This window comes from Marmota monax, unplaced genomic scaffold (genome assembly GCF_021218885.2).
Source record: "Marmota monax isolate L192 unplaced genomic scaffold, Marmota_monax_Labrador192_F-V1.1 WCK01_AAM20220418_F8-fsc00059, whole genome shotgun sequence".
NCBI lineage: Eukaryota > Metazoa > Chordata > Mammalia > Rodentia > Sciuridae > Marmota > Marmota monax.
Genome location: NW_026693595.1, coordinates 10,894,080 through 10,907,737, shown reverse-complemented (window position 1 = coordinate 10,907,737; position 13,658 = coordinate 10,894,080). Strand labels below are relative to the sequence as shown.

The window sequence follows — 13,658 nt, the reverse complement described above, 5'->3', positions numbered from 1 at the left end:
TTGGAAGACAAGCAACTATTAATCTTATTTATATGACACAGGTATAGGCCCAGTCACACTCGGAGACAAATTTGACAGCAGGACAAGCTCTAGTTACAGGGGGAATCTCTGTGTGCTCAGTTCAGACAGGCCTTTAATTTTAAGACTTCAATTTCCAATAGACCTACGAAGGGAGAAAATTGCAGGGAGATAAATGACCATGGCCCACTGTGGGTCCTAGTTTCCCAACTGACACATAGCACAGAGTGAAGGCCCTTTGTTCAGTCCTTGACTCAGAGCAATTACTCAAAAGGTAGGTTTGATTTTTTCCCACTTTTGTGGAAAGGAGAATGGCCAGAGGCCTGAGATATGAGGACAATGAGGGGCTCCTTTTAAAAGAAGGGGGAATTAATACACTCAGACTTATTTCACAGGTCAAGTTGGGGCTCCCACATCATGTCTAGACCAGTTCCTTAAATTGGGCATTATTGACATTTTGGGTCAGATAATTTGCTGTTTGCGGGGGTGTCTTGTGCATTGTAGGATGTTCATCAGTACCCTAGGTCTCCACTTACTGGATGTCAGAAGCCTCCCTCTCCGTCCTTCACAGTATGGACAATTAAAAAAAAAATCCCTAGACATTGTCACATGTCCTAGGGGCCAAACTGCCTTTAATTGAGAACCACTGTTCTAGAGAGTTTATTAGACAATATCCACTCCAACAACTTAAACATCTATCATTCACTGAGCATTTACAAGTGTCTCTAATCTACATACTCATACTCAAGATAATTGTTATTACCTATATTTTATAATTGAAGAAACTGAGGCTCAGAGGGTTAAGGTAACTTGGCTCAAATCATATAGTTTGGTAGATCTGGGATTTTGACTGAGAGGTTGGTCTACCTCCAAAGCTCACATAGTTCCTGCTGTGACACTCCATCTCCCTGAACTGAATAAAAACATCTTCATTTTATTTAAGAAAATTATCTCAAGTGAACTCAATTCCAAAAATATGGATGCCATGAGAAGCTAAAAGACAAATCCAAGATAGTGCTCCTTTCAAACTATTTTCAACATCAGCATCATTGGAAAGGTTAGGTTTTTGCATGCAACTCAGTTGCATGAGCAAAATGAGGCATTCTGGCCAAAATGAATATTTCTAGAGATAGAATTTTATGAAGTGAATGCCTTTGTGTATGTCTGCCCCACATGTTCTTTCTGCCATTCATAATAATAAAGGGAGCAAATGAAGTCTTAAAATTCCTGGAATCTACCAGAGACAAAGCCTATGAAGTATTCTCTTGCCTTGGGGTGGGCTATGTGTTGCTTCTAGCCAGACACTCAGCCATCTTCTTTTTGGCTCTCTGTATGAAATCCACGTTTCCTCTCTCCCTACGTATGGCGGTATATTCATAAGCTTTGAGCTTGCTATAGTAGTCAGAGAACTTGTTGTAGAGGATGGAAATGGGCATCCCATTGAGAATGATTCCAAAAGCAATGCAGAGGAAGGCAAAGAGCCTGCCTAGGTGGGTCTCTGGGCACATGTCTCCATAGCCCACAGTGGAGAGGCTCACCTGTATGGAGGGAAAGCAGAATGGAACTGTTAGTATTATGAGGGAGGAGAAAGACAGAAACAGGCAGGAGGGCATCCTCTGTCTCCCTGCAGGCACCCAGGGGCATGTAACAGCTTCTTATGGAGCCAGCTTCAGAGGGTATCAGAAAGTCTGCCAATAGGACTTATGCCATGGAAAGAATACAGGCTAAGGAGCTTGAAGACTCTGGTTTGAAACCTGACTATTCCTCATAGTACTCATATATAACATGGGGGTAGAGATACTTACTTTAAAGGGTTATTGTGAAGAGAATTTAAGATAACATGTTGAATTCCTGGTGCAGAATGTGCTGAGTAAATGCTGGTTATTATCTCCTTACCCCTGTCCTCAGCTGGGGCCAGCATCAGAATAGGAGTTCCCTGGGTTGGCCTGGATCACGAATGTATTAGAAATGAGCTTGGACTTAAAGCCAGTTGCCGCAGTCTAGCTGGGCACAAATCAACGAGCCGCCACAAAGCACTTGTATCTACAAACAGGAAACTTTATTGCCTGAACTCCAACAGCATTCCATAAACACTCCCCAGGAACTCTCCTGAACACCGCCCACGCATGACTCCTTCAGGAACACACCACACACCAACCGGAAATCCCTCCTCCCCTCCGGCACTTCCCCAACCAACGTGAACTCTCCAGGAATCCCTGGGAGAACTTCAAAGTAGTTCCGCCTGAGGCGGACAGCAAGGGTCTAATATACAATTGAATCAATCCAGCATCATCTTAATGGCTCACCTCTCAACCAATAGTATTGGCAAAATGCCAGGGGCCATTCCAACTGGCTGTGGCTCTCAGCAGCCAGTAAAAACCAGTGTTCAAATTCTGACCCTGACTCTTCCCAGCTGAGACCCCTTGGGCAAAACATTCAGTTACTTAGATGGTACCACCTAACTCCCATGATTCTTGTGAAGACTAAATTTAGAAAATAAATATATAGCACTCAACATACTATCATGCACACAAATGGCATTCAGTGCCTCCATTGTCTTCCTTTCATCTTTTAAAATGAAGACAATTATAGCACTTCTCAGAGTTGTCATATAGTTCAATGGAGATATTTTATATGAAGGCACCTTAATTGCAAGTGTCCAGAGAAACACTTCTTATTTTGTGAAGGTATTGTTGGAAGACCTCACAGACTCAAATTATGCACACTCCACATGAAATTCTTCTTACCACTCGTCACACTGCTTTAAATCCCACTAATGAGAGATTTATTTAGGTTAACAAGCTTCTGTTTTAAAATGCAGATACCCATGGGACTAGTTATCAGTTAGTATAGCCAGAGAAAACCTTGGGAAAATCCCTTGGGGACCCATTTTTTTTATGTCTCATGTGCTTCCTGTGGTCCCTAAACTGTTGGCCAAGTTACTAGAAGCCTCTTAAGCCACGCTGTTGCTCACAGTTGTAAATTCTGCCTTGCACAACTTCAGGTGGCACTTGTTGCTCCATTGATTTGTACAGTCATTGCCACAATATTCCAGGAGATAGCAGTAATCATACAAATTCACCTACTAACCATTCTGAAGTGGCCTTTAGCCTAGAAATGAAACCATTTTTGTTTTGAAGATGTAAGGGTCAGTTTGAACTTACAAGTGTGATTGATTGATCAATAAGAATGAAATGGAGAAATGAGTCAGCTGAAAAATCTGGTGAAGCTGATAAGAATCACAGCTCTGTCTAGCCCATCAAAAGGAGACAGTGTGCCAGGGGGCAGTGTCACATGCCTGTCACCTCAGCAAATCCTAACGTTGGGCCAGAAGGATCTCAAGTTCAAGGCCAGCCTCAGCAACTTAGCAAGACCTTGTCTCTAAAGATAAAAATAAAAGGGGCTGGGGATGTAGCTCAGTGGTAAAGTACCCCTGGGTTCAATCCTCAGTTTTAAAAAAAAAGGATAAGGCAAAGTGTACCTCCCGGTGAGGTTTCAGGGCTCAGAGCTCCATCTCTGATGAGAGAACTGCTGAGTGATGTGCTGCCTTTCCCATAGGGGAAGAAAACAAGCAAGCATAGAAGAGGCAGGATGATGTAGATGAGGTTAAGAAAACAGGTACCACACTAGACTTCTTGGGTTTGAATCCACTTCCCAACCATGTGAGTTGGGTGAGTCATTTACGCTCTCTTGATCTCAGTTTCTACTTTTTAAAGGATTGTTACAGGAAATGAAGGAATGCCTGGTATAGAACATGTGAGCAATAATGTTAGTGCATGTAACATGTAGGCAAATCCAAGGGACCCCATATCTTAAAGCTCATCCCAGCCAAAGGGTGGCAAAGACCAACATTGACAGGTACGCTCTGTACCAGAAGCTTTATATTTGTTAAGCTCTTTGGACCCACAGGCTGTGGAAACAGGCTCCTCCCTGAATTCTGCTAATTGCTGGCTGAGGGAGATTAGGGGGAGGGGTGCCCTCTGGCTCTTGTAGAGAATCTGCTTTTCCTAACTTCTGGGTGAAAGGGTAATGAGAGGCTGTGATGGATGCTTGTGTGTGTGTGTGTGTGTGTGTGTGTGTGTGTTTTCTTACCGGCCATATCAAAAGTTAAAAAACCCGATCAGATCTCCACTCAGGTGTGTGAGTTGAGCAGTAATTTTCATCTGACACTGACACCATTAACTTACACCCCCTAGAGGAGGGCTAAAGAGAGTTTGAGTGCAGAGGTGAGCGGTAGGATGGGGTAGCTTTAGGATATGAAACATCCAGGAAAATCCAACTGGGAGTCCTTGCAGTAAACCAACACTCAAGGATCCAGGATGTGTGTGCGGGGAGGTAGGGGTCAGGGGCAGAGGGAGGACACAGAGGAAGGAAAATAATCAAGACAGTGCTTATTTTAAGCTTTGATTAATCCCACACTGGCTTTGCTTTGCCCCAGCCCCAACTTCTTTGTGTTTTGTTTCTTCTTTGGCTGAACTTTGAGTGAAAAGTCAAAAGCAAAGAAAATTGGCTTTAAAGATGAATAAATATTTGATGTGCCTATTGTGTCTTGGATCTCTAATTTTAGAGAAAAGACCTCTTCTGCTAGGAGGCTGTGTGCGACTGGTTCCCAAGAATTTTTTCAAAATGTACAGTTAATTTATGTGTTGTCTATTTTGTGGCTAATTTGATTCAATTACTGATCTGTTTCTTGCTCTGGGAGGAATTAAGATTCCTTGGCTGTAGGAACTTCTTTTAAAATCCAGGTTCCATATGCCAAACCATTTCTCCCTAGATGGACATTAAACCCTGAAGGCCCAGAACTGACCCAGGTGACCTCATTGAGTGATTTCTCACATTAGTAGGAGTTGGATTGGAAACATGACCAAAATGTCTGCAAGCCAACTTAATATCCAGAAAAATTGGTTGACCCGGCCATTCTGTAAACTGAAAACTATCATTCTGCTGAAAACATACATATTTTCCTTAACTTTGGATCCCCCCAAAGCCAGAATGTGACTTTCCCCCAGCTGCTTACTCATTAATCAGCAAACCCTGACCTGCCAAACATTATGAGGACAAATTTTCCTCCAAAACTTTACAACGACTGTATTTGGATTTCTACTTTGAAAAAGGAATGTGTTTCCTTCATAAAGAATTAGGTGGTGCCGGCACACCCATGTTTATAACAATGCAACTGACAATAGCCAAATTATGGAATCAGCCTAGATGTCCATCAATGGATGAATGGAGAAAGAAAATGTGCTATATATACATAAATGGAGTTTTACTTAGCCACGAAGAAGAACAAAATTATGTTATGTGCAGGAAAATAGAACTGGAGAACATGGTAAGTGAAATAAGCCAGACTTAGAAAGTCAAGAGTTGTATATTTTCCCATATTAGAAGCTAGAGAAAAAAAAATGAGGTGGGGTGGGTGATAATATAAGGGAAACCAGCAGAGTAGAAAAGGGGGATCAGGGGGAGAAAGGAGGGAAAAAAGTGAAAGGGGAAGCAATGAAGAATAATTGACTAAATTATAATGCATGTATGAATATATTACAAAGAATCCATCCATCTCTCCCTCCCTCTCTTGCTTCCTTCTTTCCTTCCCTCCTTCCTTCCTTTTATTCTTTCTCCCCCCCCCCCAGGACTAAGAATTGAATCCAGGGCTCTTTACCATTGAATTACATCCCCAATTTTTATTTTTTATTTTGAGACAGGTTCTTGTTAAGTTGTTGAGGATATTGCTAAATTGCCCAAGCTGGCCTCGAACTTGCAGTCCTCCAATGCCAGCATCCAGCGTCAATGGTCAATGGGATTACGGGACTATGCTACCATGTCTGTCTCTGAATCCCACTGTTATGTATAATTATAATGCACCAGTAAAAAGTTTTTTAAAAACAGGCATAGAGAAAGTCTTGATACCCATGAATCTAGGAATTGTGACCTCAGGGAATAAAACTAATTTTTGAAAATAATATCCTTCCTAGTTTTCTCAAAGAATTGAAGGTGGTAAAAACTGGCCTTTTCTGCCTAAGATTATTATATATTTCGGCGTATGTTGACCTTCAAAGCAGTCGGTTTCAAAGACGATATTTACCCATGCTACTGTTGTAACAAATATTTTTGGAATCCTGTTTTGATTATAATTTGCACAAAAGACTTGTGGCAAGACTTTGATATAAGGTTGTATCCACTTTGATAGTTAATTCTAGGTACTAATCTTAAACTCAAGATGACTTTTGACTATTTTAAAATACTGAACACAGGGGCTGTGGTTGTGGCTCAGTGGTAGAGCGCTCACCTAGCATGTGCAAGGCCCTGGGTTCGATCCTCAGCACCAAATAAAAATAAAATAAAGATATTGTGTCCAACTACGACTAAAAAAAAGTTAATAAATAAATAACATACTGAATGCAGCCTCAAGAAAGGTAAATAGGTAGTACCATCACAAAAAAGTAAATGTACATGTCACAATCTCTGAAGGTAATTCCTCATTGGAATTCAAAGAATGTTTCGATTAGTGGAAACACTGTTAGAATGAGCTCATGGACAATCACCTTGAAGAGAACAACACTCATCTGTATATTAAAACTCCAACATGTACATAAGTGGCACAATAAGGAGGCATGTGTGCATGAAAGTAAAACCATTTCAAGTCTGGGCTCTATTAATCCACCCACAAGAAGGTACCCAGTATGCTGTCCTCTGTATCCTGAGCTTATTCAGAACCTCTCATTGCCCTCTAAAACTCCATCAGGCTCCACATAAGTTCTACTGGACAATGAGAAGAGCATATTTTGAAGATGTATAAGAGGACCATTTCTAAATCAGGGACCCATAAGATCAAAAGTCATTAAGTGTCTATGAGCCCTTGTCCCATTTATAGCTCCTGTGCTGTTTCTGAAGGAACTAGGAGAACTCTAACCCCTCTTGTGCCAGACATTCTCTGGTGTCTCTCAATTCCAGGCCTGACACTTTCCATACACTTCTGTAATTCTGTAACTGGGATTCCCTTACCTACTGTCTTCTGGTTATATTCTACCAAGTGGAGGCACATTGTGGAGCCTGGATGGTGGGATGAGGTCAGAAGGATCTTAACTGCTGCTGCTGGTTTCTATCATCCCTCCAGTAAAACAGATATCTATGGCATTTTTTTCATACCAACCTCCAGGACCATCTTAGAAATCTGTGCATCAGCTACACAGTGCCCCTCCTCTGTGCTCCAAAGCTCTGATTAAACTGCCTACTTCTATTTGTTTTCCTAGCTCTAAGGCCAACAGCTATTCCCTGCAGTTGCTATTCTTGCTCTTCCTTTTAATACCTATGCATCTATTTCCCTATACCAAATACCCACCTTGGTTTCTGTCTTCCACACTGTAATCTGACTAGTTCACTTTTCCAAATGAATCTCCTCAAAGCAATCAATTAAATTAAACTTCAGTGATCTTGCAGATGCCAACTTTTTGCAAGGAAAGGATAACATATTTGAGGAAACAGAAAGATCAGAGCAAGATCTCTGGGTGCAATTATTTGGTCCCTTGGCTTGAGATAAATTTTCTTTTCAGAAGTTTCTGAAGTAATGAGTTCACATCCTAAGTTTCTTGTTTGGTTTCTACAACTTTAACTTGCTCTGGAAGGCTCAGAATGAAATGGTTTGTTGATAGTCCAATGGATCTTTTCTACTTAAAAATATACCCACATAAGAGGCCAATAATTACAGCTTCATCATAGAGTTGATTGTCCTTGTTGATCTGTTCCATACAACTCTCACTCACAGACAACCTAGAGAACCCCCAAATTGCTGGAGCTGTTCCAGGCATGGCCTGTTTATCTGCACACTGGGAAGTTCTCTCTTGACAGAACAATTGACCCTTTTATATGTTTTACAGTCTTTTTTTCCCCCAGTAGAAAAGGAATCACTTCTGTTTTGATTTCCCCCAAAATAAATTTGGCAGCAAAGGTTATTGCTTCTGTGTGATAAAGACTATCAACTAGCCAGATATGGTAGCTTCTATTTATTGCAGTCTTAGAACAGGCTAGTTCATATGTTTCTTATTACATTAGTACTCACAAATAATCTCCATTTGACAGACGAGCAAGACGGGTCTATCTTATATCCTCATGCATTAGTTTTTGCAGATGAAAGGGCCCATGAGGGATTTGTTTTGCAGCTGTAGGAGAAGTCACGATAATGAAAATGATTGTATTCCTAAAACTCCAAGTAGAATTAATGAGGAAGGTTTCAGGGTCCTTGGCATAGAGACAGGGAAGATTATTATAAGCAAGTTAGGTTTGGGGTTGTCCAGAAAACACTAAAAAACATAAGAGAATAGATTAGAAAATCTGTTTTGCATGTGTGGCAAAGATTCTACAAGGGGTACAGTTCTGGAGTTGCATAACACAATATCAATCATAATTTTTTTAAACCTCATTTTGAAATTGTCATTTTGTGAGTGTATGTTTTCTGATGGGTGCAATATATTTGAGCAGTAATATACTGCTGAAGTAGAATAACGTTAATATTGGGCCTAATTGTTATATTGCCCCGTAGTCAAGCTCTTTGCCACGTAAATTCCCAGAGCTTTCCTCTTCTGGTTGGGCCAACGTGTCTGGCTTCTTGACTGAATACAGCCATATGATTTGCTTTGGGTTGAGCAAATATGAACAATTAAATAAATTAAGAAAATATGAACAGAAGCAATACAGCACTTTCATGATTGGGCTGGTACGCTTCCTTTTGCCCTTTGCCGCAGCCAAGCACATATTCCTATTCTATATATGAGGGATGTGCAGCCCAGACCTTCCCCCTCCCATCTATCATACAGTTGACCATCAGACATGAGAACAAGTGACACCAAATGAGAAGAACCTTCCAGTTAAAGTCAGACTAAACTGCTCAATTTTATACTGATGTGCTAAATGAATGCTTGATGTTTTAAGCTTCTGGACTGTGAGGTGTTTTCTAAGACATTATTATTATGGCAATAAATCACTTATTTATAGATAACTAAATACACATTTATCTTATTTGTGCTCAAAATTTCTAAAATAATGAGATGGTTTGATCAATAAAATTCATGGAGACCACTGGATCCACAGTTGCTTTTGGGATTCCACTGGTCAGATTCTGACGTCTATTTAGTTATGTGTATTTAGGTGAGTTTCTCCTCATCATTCAAGTTTTATCTCAATGTCACCTTCTCTAAGAGGCCTTCTCTGATTATACCATTAAAGGGAAATTCTACCACCCATATTGTTCTCTGGCCTATCCTGCCACACAAGACACACCAATATCTTATTTATTATGTCTTTGTCCACTAGAATGCAAGCTCTATGATGAAAATATTTTTTCATCCCCTCCCCAATCACTCTGTATCCCTAGTGCTTGGAATAGTACTTGGCACATTCGTGTTCAGTAACTTCTTGCACAGTGAGTGAATAAGATGGACTTTTGTGGGTTAAATGAGGAATTGGCCCATTATTTTGTATCTTTTCACTTTGCACCTATACATGAAAACCAAGCCATCTTTGTGTATATCATCTTGACAGCATTCCTTCCTCCTTGCTCTGTGAGGATAAGAATCCTTAGTACACAATGTACAAGGTAATCAGAAGTACAGGAAAGAACAGGATTAATAACATCAGCTCTGGGGAATGAATAGTCCTAAAATTCAAGGGGAATTACTTCTATTGTGTTCAGAGATTTACTTAATGAAGAGAAACAAGTTATCTATCATTTATCTAATACATAATTATTTATACTGGTATAAATCTCAAAAAGTGGATGAAGGCTGTTGGTAAACGGAAAGGTTAGAATGTGCAAAATTTAGTTGTTGAAAATAGTGTCTGATAAAGATAATGGCTACTAAAAAATAAAAGAAAAAAAAGGAAAAACCTCACATTGGTAAAAGCATAATTGGTAAAGTAATTATGGATAAAAACTGAATGGTAATTCAATTATTATTGTAAAAATTATAGAAAACATTTATCTTGAGTAAAATGATTTCAGTTTAACATAAAAGGGGATAACTAAAAGTTTTAAACTTCAGTGTACCTTAAACAGATCAGGAAATTAAGTGGATCAATGGTTATTCACTTCCGAAAATATTTTAAAAGTAAAAATTCAATATTAATGACATAACTAATAAAAATGTTTACATTAATACATAAAAAGTTAAAGCAAACATTGTGGGTTAAATGTAGTATGAAAGAGTCCCCTAGGGCCAATGCCAACCTCTGTGAGCCTTTTAAGATATTTAGATAACTTAAAATTTGACTCTAAACCTTGTATTATATCATCATGAGGATTTACTCTTTTGCCTTCCTGCCTTAGTCACCTCCAAAGTAAATGTCATTTGCTCGGGACAAATCATTCTCCATGAGCTCCATCTGTACCCACGGTTTATCTACTATGGGGATGACCTTTCGTTACTTGGAATATGATCAGAGGAGTGGCATTTGGCTAAGCTCATTTAGAAGAGCCTAATGTCATCCTGTCATTGAAGAAAGCTTGTAAGTCCTGGTATACATATGAGCTCTCTGCTTTCAAGGGAAGAAAGACTCATTGAACTGCAAAGCTCTACAAGTCTCACTTCCTCTTTCAGAGATGTGGAAACTGAGCAGAGAGAATGATGGAGTGAAGTTCATTTAGTCACAGTTAATTATTGACAGATCTGAGACTAGAACCCAGTGCTCTAAATATTCCATCATGTTATACTACACTGTTGGTAGCCCTGTGATGGTTCATCTCAGAATTTCACACCAGACTGTGGGTTCTAACATACACAAAGTGAATATTGAAAATATCTACTTCCTTTTTATGTTTGCTTACTATCTTTAAAGGCATTGCAAACTACTCTAATAAGGAAAGACTATATCTAGTTCTTTCTCATATATACTAGTTTATTCACTGGACTGAGAAGAACTAGTTAGCATTTATTTTCAGGGATACATCAAGAACACCAGAAACACAGATATTTGAGTAAATGGCATAAGAAATATAAAAAGACATATACAAAAGAAAACAATGAAAAAATAATTAATACATTAGCTGTACAAATAGGCAAGGTATGAAAAGTAACTAAAGTCTGGAAGCGATAGTGCTGGGGTGTGCAAAGGGCACAGGGTTTTGATCCTAGCTTTGCAGCCAGAGCTGTGTGTCTGCACCCAAACTCTCTGTACCTATTCCTCTAGCTGTACAATGGAACAAGTATAGGTAATACTGAAAGAACTTTTGTATACTTAGAAATAGTGTCATATTAGATGTTTCTGTTCACACAGATTTAACTAAAACCAAAAGCAGTAGAATTTTAGAGTCAGTACTATTTAGTCAAATCTTACTTCTCTGCATAAATCTACAGCTTCCCTTGAAAACTGAAGCAATTTCCTACTCCCCCCCCACCTTGCCTTTTTTTTTTTTTTTTAAAGAAAATGGTGATCATAACTGCCACCCAGGGATGTGATATTTACATGACATAAACTTTATAAACCATTTAGGATATTGGATGATCCATAGGTTGTAATTAATAATAATGAGGACAATGAAACAACCCACACTCACAATGAATCTTTCTTAAAATCTGCCTGTCAAGAATTTTAAGACTAAATCAGGATTTAAAGATTCTTGAGACCAAGTCAAGTTTAGTTACTTACTAGACTATAAATGTCTATGTCTTTCCAACTTGTTAACATCAATTCCCATTTTGTGATGGGATGAAAAGAGTAGAGAAACTCAGGGGTCATGGTACTCACTGCGGCCCACCACCAGGCTTGAAGGATACTGGTGAAGTTGGTGCCAGGAACATCATGTTCCACGGAGTAGACAGCTGCAGAGAAGGTAAAAATGCCCAAGGTGATAAAGAGCAGGAGGCAGCCCACCTGCTGGTAGCACTGGAGCAAGGTGAAGCCAAAGGCACGCAGTCCCGTGGAGTGGCGAGCTAGCTTAAGGATGCGGAAGATACGCATGAGGCGCATGATGCGCAATACCTGGCCCACCTTGCCCACACGGCCCACCGTCTCTAGGTCTTGATCATGTGTTGAGCCCTTGCTGTACCCCTGAACCTCCTCAGTGAAGCCCTCGAGCAGCAGCTGCAGGTAAAGCGGCAGTATGGCCACCAGGTCCACGAGGTTGAGGGCGCTGCGCGCAAAGCGCCGCAGGTCTGGTGTGGAGATAAGACGCAGCAGGTACTCAAGAGTGAAGAACGCTACACACAGCATCTCCAGGTGCTCCAGGATGGGCCCCGGGTCGCCACCTGTGCCCTCCTCTGCCTGCTGCTGCATCTCCTCCACTGTGTTGAGTGTCAGTGTCACCACTGAGATGAGCACAAAGAGGTTGGAGGCCACCCCCATGACCTTCGCAGCCACAGATGAAAAGGGCTTCTCCATGAAGTTCCAGAGGCGGCGCCGCTGTGCTCCACAGAAGCGCATGTCCCGGAAGAGCTCTTCAGCCTCCTCTGCCTGCGCCTGTGCGCGCAGCTCGCGTTGGATCTTGAGCTGTTCACTCAGTTCCTCGCGCCGCTCCTCGAAGCAGATTCGGCAACAGCGTGGTGTGTACTTGAGCCTCACGCCCCAATAGCCCAGCTCCTCCAGGAAGTTTTGAGGGCACAGCTCATCTCGCACTAACAGAACCCCTGATGTGTAGAAATTGTAGACGAGCTGGAAGACATCTGGATCACGATCGAAGAAGTATTCTTCCGTCTTTGCCTCATAGTCATCACACAGGCCCAGCTGGCGGCTGCGGGTTGTGGAGGTGACAAGGCGGCCCAGGCGTGTTTTGGGGTAGCTGGCCAATTCGCAGTAATCTAACTGGTAGCTGTGACCTCCAACATTCACGTTCAGCATGGACAACTGGGCTGGAGTGTCTGTATGGCCATCCAGCTGTGCAGTGGTGATCTCTCCTGGCTGCTGGTCCTCCTTGGCAAGGTTGTCCTTCCACTCTTCCTCCTCCTCCCCGCCACTATTGTCCTCCTCGATATAGTAGTTATATCTCACCTCGGTCCATGGCATGATGCTGCCTTGGGAGCCTGAACGAGCCCCTGTGGAGCAGATGCTCCTGCGGTGTTGGTTGGTACCTGTGCTTGGAGGGTCCTCACTCTCCAGAGTACTCCAGGGTTTGTAGCTCCAAGACCTTCTCCTCTTGTTAGTTTGTTTCAGCATGGCTGATGGAGTCAAATCTCTTGCTTGTTACCCTGATTGTCGTAGGGTCCTTAGCCTGGTCACTGCCACTGTCTCCGAGAGACCTGCCTGGACAAGTGCCCCTGAGGTCCCAGGCCCTGCTCTCAGAAATGCTGCTCCTCAGGCCCTGGAAAGCCCAGTTCGGCCCTGCCTGGCCTGCTAGGTCTGAACATAGTCAACAGTGCTGTGGACTAATCTTGCTGATAGGGAAGAAACAAGTGTTAGGAGGGATTTGGGGCCTCTTAGCCTATTCCCTCCTCCTCCTGCCCTACTCTGACGTGGAGGATGATTATGTGGTCTTAAATCTCTAGATAATCAGAAGAAGGCAGAGATTATTGCTAATAAAAATGTCACTCAACCTTGCCCTTGTGAAGGATATGTGTGCCAGGAAGAAATCAACTGAATTAACTAGAATATGGATCCTGTAAGAGTTTAAATAATCTCCTTCTCATCCATCCACACAATCACATTTTCCCACATGG

General features: G+C 41.5%; 1 protein-coding gene across 1 annotated transcript; it reads right to left on the bottom strand.

Moving 5' to 3' along the window:
• Positions 1–1,298: 1,298 nt before the first annotated feature.
• Kcnv2 (potassium voltage-gated channel modifier subfamily V member 2) lies at positions 1,299–13,158 on the bottom strand. Its single transcript, XM_046459387.1, has 2 exons — positions 11,755–13,158; positions 1,299–1,556 (listed from the first exon to the last, which is right to left on the bottom strand). The coding sequence occupies exons 1-2, from the start codon at positions 13,156–13,158 to the stop codon at positions 1,299–1,301; spliced, it is 1,662 nt and encodes a 553-aa protein (XP_046315343.1).
• Positions 13,159–13,658: the final 500 nt, after the last annotated feature.